The sequence below is a fragment of the Mesocricetus auratus genome, unplaced genomic scaffold (assembly GCF_017639785.1).
Source record: "Mesocricetus auratus isolate SY011 unplaced genomic scaffold, BCM_Maur_2.0 Super-Scaffold_100010, whole genome shotgun sequence".
Taxonomy (NCBI): Eukaryota; Metazoa; Chordata; class Mammalia; order Rodentia; family Cricetidae; genus Mesocricetus; species Mesocricetus auratus.
In genome coordinates, this window is record NW_024429194.1 from 64,701,047 (window position 1) to 64,713,047 (window position 12,001).

The following is a 12,001-nucleotide window of genomic DNA, read 5'->3' on the forward strand; positions in this document are numbered from 1 at the left end:
GGACCATGGAGTAAGGGAGTTCTCTCAGGTCTGGGGGTGGGGTGGGGGGTAGAGGGGCAGGGAGTGGAGCTGGGAACCCAGCTGTCCCTTGGAGCAGCAGCACCTCTATGGAGCTGAACGGAAGTTCGTGGGCCAATCCCCAGGGTCCCCACACTTCCTCTGCTGGGCTCTTTCTGTTCCCAGGCTTGGGAGCTTTGCACAAGAAGACAGCCCCCGGTTGTAGCACCTACCTCATGAGCACAGGGCAAGATGGTAGGGCAGGTCCAGCCCTAGCATTGTGGGGGCGTACCAAAGAATCCAGGGTGGGGAGCAGCATGCCCTGCAGGGGAGGGCACACTGGCCATCCACTCCCTCTGCTAATACTGGGTTGGGATCCTTCAGCTGTAACCATTTCTACCTCATTTTGCTGTGTGTTGTACATGGGCATATTTATCTCCTGTCTGATAATGCTCTGCAGTTGTGGTCTGTCTACCTCAGAAGAGACTGTATTTTAAAAGAAAATATTACACAGTATTAAAGTTATGATGTGTGGCATTCGGAGGACTTCTTGGGGGTTCTGGGATGCGGGAAGGGTTGGCCACTCAGGTTTGTCAGTAACCTGGCTGTGGCTCTGGGTGTTTCTGTTCCTTCAGCAGAAAGTTATGGGACTTTGCTTTTCAGTCCATGCCAGTGGCTGCCCACCGCTGGCCCAAGGTCACATATAAAGAGCCTTCCCTCCTGGCTGACAGACTCTGAAGTATGAGGAGCGGTGAAGTGCGGACATGTTTGTTGAATGAATGCATGAACAAGAGAGGGCTGAAGAGGAAGAGGAGATCTCAGGAGCAGGACAGCAGCCCTGGATGAGGTGAAGGCCAGGTGTGGAGGGCAAGGTGTGGCGGCCACGTGAGGCCCCTCGTCCATTTCCTCACTGTCTTTCAGTCCCAGTTATCTTTGACAGTTCGTGATAAACCGAGAGATGGAAAAATTAGGGACACCGTGGAGCTCTGTGGAGATGCTGGCATCCACTATTCAGGGCCTTGCCTGCCACAGGCCGAGGGAAACAGTGCTGGGCTCCCTCTTGGGATTCACTACAGGCTCATGGGAGGCAAAGCCAGAAGCAGCCCCCAGAGGGACAAATTGGGTATTTCCAGGATTCAAAGAGACCTACCTTTTGGTCCTTGGAAGTCCAGACATGTCCTCCTGCAGTTTATCATGTACCTATTGTATGACAACATTGTGGGAATGCTGAATAAAACCCCCTACCCACACTTCCAAGGACACCCCTGAAAACCCATAGTGGGGACAGTCCTCCAAACAGATCGTATAAATATATAACTAGGAAAAGTAGGTAAGGGAGCTGGGGGTGGATCTTAGGAATCTTCGCACAGCTGGTGCAACTGTTTGATTTTGATACAGTCACTGGAGACTCTGTCGAGCAGACTCCGGTACTTTTAGAAGAGTATTCCAATGAAGAACGCAGGGTTTCTCTCAAGAATGCCCAAGAGGAGCCAGGTGGTGGTGGCGCATGCCTTTAATCCCAGCACTCAGGAGACAGAGGCAGGCGGATCTCTGTAAATTCAAGGCCAGCCTGATTTACATACAGAGTGAGTTCCAGGCCAACTGGTGGCGCTGTTACACAGGGAAACCGTGTCTTGAAAAACAAAACAAAACCCAAAACTAAACAGAATGCCCAAGAGGACTAGGGAGCTGGCTTGGCAGGCAGAATGCTTACCATGTGGGTTTGGAGACCAGAGTTGGATCCCTAGCACCCATGTAAATGCTGGGTTGGTATGTCAGCTCACCTGTAATTCCAGCCTTTGGAAGGCAGAAGTAGGGGATCCTTCAGAGTAAGATGGCTAGCTGGACTAACCCTATCAGTGAACTCTGGATTCAACTGAGAGACCCTGACTTAATGAATAAGGTGGAGAGTGAATGAGCCCATCAGGCTCAGGTCTGTACCAGGACACACACACACAGGTGCCCCCACACCACACACAGACACATGAAAAAAAAATACCTACAAGTGGCAAGTCACGAACCTTCCCAGGAGGGAGGGGTAGAGGTCAGCAAAATATGGAGGTTGGAGAGGGCATTGTTGACATAGTTCATGTTTGTTACAAGAGCAAAAAATGGGGGCAGGAATGGGGAGACCTGAGGTTGGAGGAGTCAGGTGGGATGCTAAGCTACCCTTAAGTAGTCTCTGCATGTGGGTGGACAGATGGCTGTGGACAGGAGACTGCTTCGAAAGAATTCACACTCTGACTCAACAAATCTTTGCCAACACTTACATACTGGTCACTATTGGGGCAATGTGGGGACCTCAGTCTTACGGGTGAGGCAGTAAAAAGGTCTAGCTGCAGTGTTGGGCATGAGTGTGTGTGTGTGTGTGTGTGTGTGTGTGTGTGTACTTAGAGATGGAGCCATGCATGATGTGTGTGAACAATGTGTCTGGCTCCCTGAAGACATGAGATAGTAGGGTTCCACCATGGAGATCAAATTGCCGAACTGTGGGCCAAACCACAGTCAAGTCACCTTGGAAAAGATGTTAGGTAAATGGGGGCCCATGTGTGTGGGGATGGGAGAACCGGGAATCTGCCCAGTCCTGAGAACAGAGGGTTTAGACTAGCAGATGTGAGAACATTCTGGGACAATCTTGACTGGAGAGCGTCTAGAGCATCTGCTACAAGTTGACAGACATGAATTAGTGAGTTTAGATTAGGCACTTGAATAGAAAGCTCGGACTGTCACCCAGTTCCATGGGTTGGGTAACCAGTTCTGGCCCTCCACCGGAGGCTCTTATCTAGATGCTGAGCATTCAGATCGGTGGCCCCCAGGCGGTAGCTGATTTCTTTCTGGCAGGAGCGTTCCACGTTCCACGCATTTCCCTCGCCCCTGCTCCGCCACAATCCCCGGTCTTGCGGCATTCGGAGCCCCTTCCTTAGGCCGAGCCATGGCGTGGGCGCTGTTCCTGGCGCTCTGTAACCGGGCGCTGGCCCCCGTGGACGCGCTGGACGCCATGGGCCCTCATGCAGCAGTCCGCTTGTCGGAGTTGCTGACCCCAGAGGAGTGCAGCCACTTCCGATCGCTCCTCGAGGCGCCAGAGCCTGACCTGGACGCCGAGTTTGCCCGGCTATCTGAGGACCGGCTGGCTCGCCCCGAGCTGCTCACACCCTCTCCAGGAGCGCAGGACACCGTGGGGCAACGGCGGCGGGCGGCAGCTATGCAGCCGTCGGAGGGGTCGGAGGGCGCGCCAGCCGGGTCCAGGGAGGTGTCTGACGGCTGCCGCGAGGCGCTGGCGTCCTGGTTGGCTGCCGAGGCCCCGGCCCTGTCGTGGGACCGCGTGGCCCGGGCCCTACGGCGTAGCGGCCGCCCCGATGTGGCGCGGGAGCTGGCCAAGAACCTCCACCAGCAGGCGACGTTGCAGTTGCGCAGGTCGGGCGCGAACTACGTGCAGCCGCCGTTGGCCCCGGACCCCGCCTCCGCCCCGGACCCCGCCTCGGCCTCGCGCGATCGCCGCGCTGCGGTCCCCGCGCCCTCCTGGGACGACCTAGAGCTGATCGTGGAGCGCTTGCCGCAGCCCCCGTACACGCGAAACCCAGCAGCCTGGATCGGGCCGTTGGCGCTCGGCCTCCTCGCGGGCTTCGTGGGCGCGCTGGGCATTGGGGCGCTGATCACTGTGCTCACGCTGTGGATCACCGGCAGCGACGGCGACCCCGCGCGACCTCACGCCCCCTCCCAGCGCGCTTTCTCCCTGCCCAAGCCGGCCACGGCGGCGTCCCGCCGCTGGGAAACAGAGCCTCTCCTGCCCGGAACCTGGGCGCCAAGGGGACCGTCCCCCAACCAGGGCCGGCAGCTGTGAATCGTGGGTAGCGTGCCCCACGGGGCCCCACTACTATAAAGTTTCCGAAGGACGTAGAGGACGCAGTCTGTGGCTGGTTGGATGAAAATGGGTGGCACGGGCCCCAGGAGCGGGCCCAGAGGTCCCCAGCGCTGCCCAACGTCCCCCCCACCTGCCACACTTTTGGATACCTGTACCCATTCGGTGCCAGGAAGCAGCTCACCATTCCTTACAGGGCGGGGCGCAGTCGGACTCTTGGCCCCAGAGCTATCTGGCAAGTCTGCGCCCCAGAGGCAGGAAGGAGCTCGGGCCCTGCTGGAGTGTGCAGCGCCACTCAGTCACTCCTCAAGGCCTCCCGAAGGCTCAGCGGGGACCTGACACTTTCCCACACACTACTGATGAGCCAAGCCCTGGAGAGTCTATGGCCAGGAAGTCCCAGGGCCAGGGACTTGAGGCGAAAACCGTGACAGAATGACAGGCCAGTCCAAGAGGAGAGTTGAAAACAAGATTGACGTAACCCTTTATTGCAAATTCTAAAGTAAAAAGATGTACAGTACAAAGTAAAATTGAAAATTCAGACTATAAACTTCCAATCCACTTATACATTCTCATTTCTCAAGCATTTCTGCCATTTCCGCATAAACAAAACGGGGGACGAGTCAAGGAGGTAAGGAAGGAGATACAGCAAGGGGGAGAAATTAGAATCACAAACCCCAGAAGCAAGTGCAAGGAAAGACATTTCTCGACCTGCTGTCCTGGTGATGAGAAGCGGGGGAGGGGAGTGAAGCGGTGCAGTTTAAAATGGCTCTCAGAATAGCAGCGTTTATGGTACTAGTTCATCTTCCTCAAGTCCAAAGTATGCTTTGCCCTTCCCTGGCGCCTTGGTCTCTGTATCTCAGAACGCTTTACAAAACATCTAGTTAAAGCCTCACAACACCCCTGTGAGGTAGGTCAGTATTATTACCCCCATTTTACAGATGGGGAAACTGAGGCACAGAGAGGTTAAGTGACTTGCCCAAGGCCACACAGCGAGCCAGTGGTCAAGCTAGGGATGGAACACAGTTCTGTCCCTCTTCTGGAACCACTGGACCACACTCCCCTTTACCTATGTACATTCTTCACACACACACACACACACCACATGTGCACACCTGCCCACTTGGCCCCACTTAGCCTCTATGTACAGCAAACAGCAGTGGGGGCAGGGGCAGGGGCGCCTCAGGAGTGTTTTAACAGAGGAAGCCTTGAGAAGTGGATCCAGGCTGTACTAGTCATGGTGCAAGTCTTGGCCTCACACCCAGACTTCCTCTTCTCCCGATGCCCCCACCCCCACCCCTCACTGACTGGTGGCAGCTGATTCTTTACGGGGTGGGGGGGAAGTACCTGAAAATGAACGAAGCTTTTTGCAAAACTTTGGGCAACATCTGAGAAAAGAAAGAGGCATCGTTAGGGAAGACACCCAGGACTCAAGTCACTGAGTCCTAACCCTCCACAGAAGGCCTGGAGGTTGGAGCTGAGGGACAGGGACGGGAACTGACCTACCAGCCATCTCTCTCCAGTTCCGCTACTAGTGTGGGCACCTCAAGACCCTCCTGAGTGTCCCTAGACCAGGAGACACGGCCTGGAGAGGGATGTCCCCGAGGGGTGTCCCCTCCCCTGCTCAAGCGTGAAGGGGACAGCCCCAGTCTGGGATTATGCGAGTGGATGGAGGGCGTGGCCCGGCACTAGCTAGTGGAGGGGAAACTGCTGGGCAGCGTACTTGCACTAGCTTCCGGGGGGGTGGGGTGGGGTAGGTTTTTCTTAAGTCATTTCCATGAACAAGGCAGAAGTAAGGCCAGACCAGCTGGGTTGGTTGAGGTCATCTCTGGGGGCTGTGCTGGGGGGAGACAGCCGAGGGAGGGATCCAGCCTAAGGGGTATTGCCAAATGCAGTGACAGCAGGGACCTGGGGGTGGGGACCTGGCTTTTCTCTGCAGTCTCTACCTAGCTCTGGTCTCCTCTTCCCAATGCTCCAGGGTCCCAGTTCCCAGACCCCTCCCAGAACTCGAGAATGGGCAAGTCAAACAGACACACACCAAGACAGGCTTCCCTTGTGTGGTAAAAAGGGTCATTTTTATTGTTTCCTTTTGGCTTATAGTAATTGACTTTTTAAAAATCACGTCTCGTTTAGTGCAGCGTTGGCCCCCATGCATCCACTAACGCTCTATTGGTCTTTTACAGTTTACATTGGTTGTGGAGACAAAAACGAAAGAAGCCCTTTGGGCGCAGCAGCTCCAGGGGCCCTGGTGGGAGCTTGCTTCTCTCTGCCCACAGCTTCAGATGCCCGAGCGTGTCCAGACGGTGAGAGCAGGCCGCACGGACCTGAACATTTCCCTGCTCTCACCCTCTGCTCTGCTTCCAGTCTCCTCACCCGAAGCCACAGGGAAGTTGAGGAAGAGGGGGTGTTTTCACATAACCAGCAGTCATGGTGGCTACTGCTCAGGGGCTTTGGCTCTGCGTATTTAAATGAACAGCATCACATGACTTTTCGCTTCTTGTCTTTTTATTTTTAAAGGAGGACTGTGGAATATAAATACTGCACCAAGGACCCGGCTACAAAAAATAAATATTTATATTTATATATCTATACATATATGTGCAGTGGCACTGGCTGCTGCTGCTGCTCTTTGATTGATGGGCTTCGTGAATATTTGGCAAAGCGTTGTCACTTGCTCACTCTGTAAGGACGCGAAACAGAACAAAACGAAACCAACCCCAAACTGCCATATCCGATTCTTCACTTTCAATGCCTGTTAACTGCGGGTCTGAACTGCTGGTGATGGTGTGGTTTACAAGAGTGTGGAGCAGGATGGCAGGAGAGCAAGGGAGGGGAGGGGTGGCTGGGCAGGGGAGTGAGGGGTGACAGGTGGAGAGGTCTAATCAGTGGGCTGAGGTGGCTTCTTCCCCGGAAGCTCTGGGAGGGTGTGAGAGACAGGAGGGAGGTGACAGCCCGCCGGGCTGGGTCAGGATATCTAGGCTCCAGTAGCTTAACAACATTACTAGCATGGCGCTTGGTGTTCTTAGCAGGATCAAATAGCTGTTGCCCATCTCAAGATCTAAGATCAATGATTAAGTTTAGCCAAATCTTGCATAGAAGTGGTTAGAATTTATTGCACATTGGAACAAAAATATATATATTTTTTGTTGTTTTGGAAAAAACCATTAGCAATAAAAAATTTTTTGTCTGTCTGTCTGGTTGGGGTGTACATTGGCTGACAGCATCTGGTTCTAAGAAGAAAGGAAAGTATAAAAAATAAAAATAAACATGACAATGGCATAAGCCAGAAGCCATTTCCTATTTAATAAGTTAGTAATTTGTATTTACAAAAAGGCATGCCAATAAAATAAAATTATATATTACAGTATTTATAATTCTCTGAAAAAGAATAACCACACACGTCAGCTTCTGTTTTGTGCTGTTTACGACGTCGCCTGTACGTGGTTCTCTACATTCGTCCTAGCAGTAGTGGCACCGACGCACTTCCCCAGCTGGTCTCGGCAAGCTGAGGACAGCTGGACAGTGTCACCGGTCCAACAAGAGAGAAAGCTCTGCTCACTGACTGGCTGTGGTTTGTCCTATGCAAAACTAGTCAAGTGGACTGTGGGATTACATCCAAAGTGCTTCTACTGCAAGGCAGATTGGTCTAATGTATCTGGTGTGGATGGCTCGCTTCCCTCTACCCTATGCTCAGGAAGGATGATGTTGACTTGGTTCCGAGAGACTTTCTGACACCCAAGTGGGGCATCTTGGCTTTGGAACCTTGTGGTCAGGTGAGACACCCTGAACTAAGAGCTGTTTTCTGTAAAGCCAGAGATGGAATGGAAGGTATGGTGCTCTCCCAGAAGCCACCCCCCCCACCCCACAACAGTGGGCAGGCCACTAAGCAGATAGCAAGGTGGACAGAAAGAATGCCAGGGAAGCTGCAACCCCTGAAAGAATTAATACAGAGTCCCTTTCTCACAAAAGCCAGTGCCCTAACAAGACCATGAGGCTCCACCTCTGCCTCAGGCCCTGCTAGTGACCGTTACTCTGAAGACCACAAGCCTTAGAGCTCACAGCCATACCCCAAGCAACACTGCTGCCCGAACCCAGGCCTGCACAGCTGGGGAGGGAAGTCCTGCTGGCTGGAGGGATGTGATGGAGGCAGGAAGAACCAGCAGATGGGAGCGTGTGACAATCCCTCTGCAGGCTCAGAGTACCTGAACCCCTTTCCACATCTACTTGAACCTGAGAAAAGCCACAATGCAGACAGACATGATACCAGATGAAGTGAGCACCCCATAACCCCCAGAGAAAGGTTTCTGTAAGTCCCCCCAAAGGCCTCCTAGAGATAACATGCTACTATGAATAAGTAGCACTTTTATCTCTACCCCAAGTGTCAGTTCTCCAGGATGAAGGCTAAACAATCATTATAATATTGCAAGATACAAATGAACTCTTTTTCTATTTTGTTTTGTTTTTTTTTTTTAGCCCTAGGATTTGGTTTTACAGTGACATTAATAGTACAAGCCATTCGGGGCCAAAGTCTCCCCATGTACTGGACAGAGCAGCATTAGATAGTTTACCTTGCAAAATGTGCAACAATGGCTGTATGTTGAGATGTCTGTTAAACATGTACACACAACGGATCCATCTGCTTGTTGGGTTGGATTGTTTCTGTTGGTGGTGGTGGTCAATTGGTTAGTTATGTTTCCCTACCCGGAGGTGTATGAAAGACTTCTAAGAACTCAGAAAAAATTGCAGCCGGTATGGAACTCTTACCATTTCTCCAAATACAGTGAACGGTGCAGGGCTGGGTCCCGTCCAAAGGCTGACCCAATGCAGGGGACAGGATTAATAGTGTCTTGTGGTGTATGGATCTCATGCATGACTCCTGATCACAGCATGCCATCATGCAAATCATTTCTACGCATTGAACGAGCACAATATTTGGAATTGGCCTGAGCAAGTCCTCCTCAGCCTGAAAAAACCTGATTGTTTCCCCCACCCATCTCCAAACCACGTGACGCCCATGTGGAGAAGATGCTGTTTATGTCAAAGAAATAGACAATTAGTGACGTAGGTTGAATATGTGTGTGTGTGTGTGTATTTCTTTTTGCTGCTTAGCTTAACTAATGTAAGAATGCAAATATTGTTTGCATGAACAAACAAACTTTTAAAGGGATGCTCTCTGCTTCTGAGGATCAACAAATGAAAAAATAAAATCCGTTTGGCTGCGATGGATATCTGCTGGTCCCGGCAGCCGCCTCTGTTTTGTATCCTGTTGTGTAGTCCTAAGTTGCATTGACTGAGTGTGGAACATGCAGTAACCACCGGCCCAAGCGATAGAAAATCTTGAGTCCAGGGGGCAGGGTCCTTTGCCCTCGGCAGGTCACTGCACAAGATGCAACCGTGTCACATGTAAGCAGACTATGTTTGGTATAGGTCTTCCAGTACACGTCTCCCTCCACAGCTGCTCTGTATCCATGAGATGCAGCAGTTTGTAAACAAGCCTTCCCTTGCCTCTGTTAAGCCAGTGGAAGCTTCCCTTCTTGATACCCTCTAACACTTGGACTCTCTGACCTCTTTTTGCCTCTTGGCTCTTTCCCTTCTTCCTTCCTCTGCCCGTTGCTGCTTCTCTTTGTCAGGTTTTGTAACGCTGTCGTAAGAGGGGAGGGAGGCCGTGGATGGGGTGCTTTCCTTTTTCTCCCGGTGTGTACCTCCATTTTCCAGCTTACTGGAGGTGATCTTTCTGCAGATGAAGCCCCGCCTAGCCAAATGTCCCCTGTAGGCACGCTGCAGGACCACCGCGGACACTTCTTCCTGCTTGCGCCGCAGAGTGGTTGTGATAGGCTCGTAAGACACTTTGGAAGGATTGGATGCCACGAACCGCTCCTCCATCTGCTGCCGCAGTATGTCCAACTCCCCACTGTCTCCCAGGACTCGCTTGGTGAAGGCGAAAAGGATGTCCAAGCAGTGGATGCGATCCCCGCTTACCATGGGCAGGTCCATGGCGATGAGCTCGATGGTGTTAGGCTTGGGCACTCGGAGAGGATGCTCCAGAGCATCTGCAAAGTCTGCTAGCTTACAGTACTCGATGAACTGGGTGGCATCAGGGTCAAACTTCTCCCAGATCTCATAGAAAGTCTCAAAGTCATCCTCACTCAGCGGATCGGCACTCTCTTCTGTGGCTACACTGAAGTTCTCCAAGATGATGGCAATGTACATGTTCACCACAATCAGGAAGGAGATGATGATGTAGCTGACGAAGAAGAAGATGCCCACTGAGGGGTTCCCACAGTCCCCTTTGAAGCCACTCCCTGGGTGCTCCTTGTCTAGGCTGCAGTCAGGGGGGCGGTTTAGGATTGGCAGCAGCAGGCCGTCCCAACCAGCCGAGGTTGTGATCTGGAACAGGCAGATCATGCTGTTGCCAAATGTCTCAAAGTTGAACATGTCATCAATGCCAGCCTCGTGCTTCACATACGCGAAGTTGGACATCCCAAAGATGGAGAAGATGAACATGACCAGGAAGAGCAGAAGGCCAATGTTGAAGAGGGCAGGCAGCGACATCATTAAGGCAAAGAGCAGGGTACGAATCCCTTTGGCACCTTTGATCAGACGCAAGATGCGCCCAATGCGGGCCAATCGGATGACTCGGAATAGGGTTGGGGAAACAAAGTATTTCTCGATGATATCAGCCAGGAACATTCCTAAAGGAGGAACAGAGAACTCAATTACTCAGGTCCCTGACACCCGTTCCTCCTCTTACCTGGCATTCTGGAACACAGAAGTTCAAGGACACATAGAATGAGCGCCTTTTACTACAGTGGAACCCTCACAGTAAAAGAATTACGCACCCTAAACATACAGAAAAGTAGAAAAACTACCACATTGAAACAGTACTCAATTAGCAACTTCAACAGTAGCCAGCACTTAGCTCTAGGGTCTCATAAGCCTCAAAGGCTCTAGTATGAGTTCATAAATAATCAAGTGTCCTCTATATTTAGGAAATGATATAGGACTATCTTTCTACACTTACATACTTAAGATGTTAGGTTTTTTTTTGTCTGTAAGATTGGTCCCTCAGATTAAAGTGACTTTACATTATCCCTTCCTGTGACTAGACCAAAGCAGATCTTTGTTTTCTGTTTATTCAGTGTGTTCACACGCAGCTTTTAGAATGCTCTCTATGATGCCACCAGGGTTTCTAAACTACAAATGGCATGGGAGGCCCCAGTCCCCTTACGACATACTACCCTTTGATTTTCACGTCCTAATTATTCTGCTAATGCTATGCATTTTCAATGTATCTTATTCTTGATTTGTTTCTCATTTCCCCATCTCCTCATGAGTGAGTTAGTTGGCCTCAGGCTGTCCAGGGTGGCCTTCTACTTGGTGCTCTGAGCTTGAGCTGAAAGGTGTAAAACAGAAACCAGTTTCACAGCAGGTAAAATGCCGGGCAGGAACTGGGTGCAGAAGTGGGGGTGAAATGAACACCTGGGTGCCGTTTCTATTTCCACTCCATGTAGATCCACCTCAAGCAGACCACTTAAAACCAAAGAGCAACACAGTTGAGTCCAAGGAAGGCCACAGAAGGAAGAGGAGATGGAAAGGCCAGAAGTACGAGCTAAAGGAAGCAGGCGCCGCTCTCTACACGCAATGCTACTCGCTGCCTTCTGCATGCTAAGGACACGGAAGAGCATCCACTCACACAAAGCTTTTTAGCTAGCGAAGGATCTCTTAGCCATGAGTGTTCGTGAGTATTGTCACTCCAGCTGCAGAGAGCTCAAGGATCTCTCATTTGAAGGTTTTAAGCTAGAAAAGAGCCTAGAGAGTGGTTAAGAGCCCTTGTTGTTCATGCAGAAGACATAGGTTCTATTCCCAGCACCCATATGATGGTTTACAACCATCCATGACTCCAGTTCCAGGGGACTGGCCTCCAGGGTATTACACGTATGTGGTGCACAGCCATACATGCACACAGAATGATAAAATAAAATTTGGGACTGGACTTCATGGTTAAGAGCACCCACTGTTCTTCCAGAAGACCAGGGTTCAAATCCCAGTACTCACATGGCGGCTCACAATTGCCTGCAATTTCAATTCTGGGAATTTGACACCCTCTTCTGATATATATATATATATATATATATATATATATATATA

General features: G+C 51.4%; 2 protein-coding genes across 3 annotated transcripts in view; one reads left to right on the plus strand and one right to left on the minus strand.

Moving 5' to 3' along the window:
• Positions 1-2,788: 2,788 nt before the first annotated feature.
• On the plus strand, positions 2,789-4,314 carry Tmdd1 (transmembrane and death domain 1). Its single transcript, XM_040753787.1, has one exon. The coding sequence runs from the start codon at positions 2,930-2,932 to the stop codon at positions 3,836-3,838; it is 909 nt and encodes a 302-aa protein (XP_040609721.1). The 5' UTR covers positions 2,789-2,929; the 3' UTR covers positions 3,839-4,314.
• Positions 4,309-12,001, minus strand: part of Scn8a (sodium voltage-gated channel alpha subunit 8) — a 163,516-nt gene continuing 155,823 nt past the window's right edge. For both annotated transcript variants that reach the window (XM_040753785.1, XM_040753786.1), the window contains exon 27: positions 4,309-10,545. In XM_040753785.1, coding sequence (XP_040609719.1) covers positions 9,398-10,545 — 1,148 coding nt within the window. In that variant the 3' untranslated portion in view covers positions 4,309-9,397. The remainder of the gene's footprint in view (positions 10,546-12,001) is intronic.

What these genes read in the sequence shown, in the direction of transcription:
- Tmdd1 (XM_040753787.1), top strand. Translation starts at nt 2,930, where the DNA reads ATGGCGTGGGCGCTGTTCCTGGCGCTCTGTAACCGGGCGCTGGCCCCC.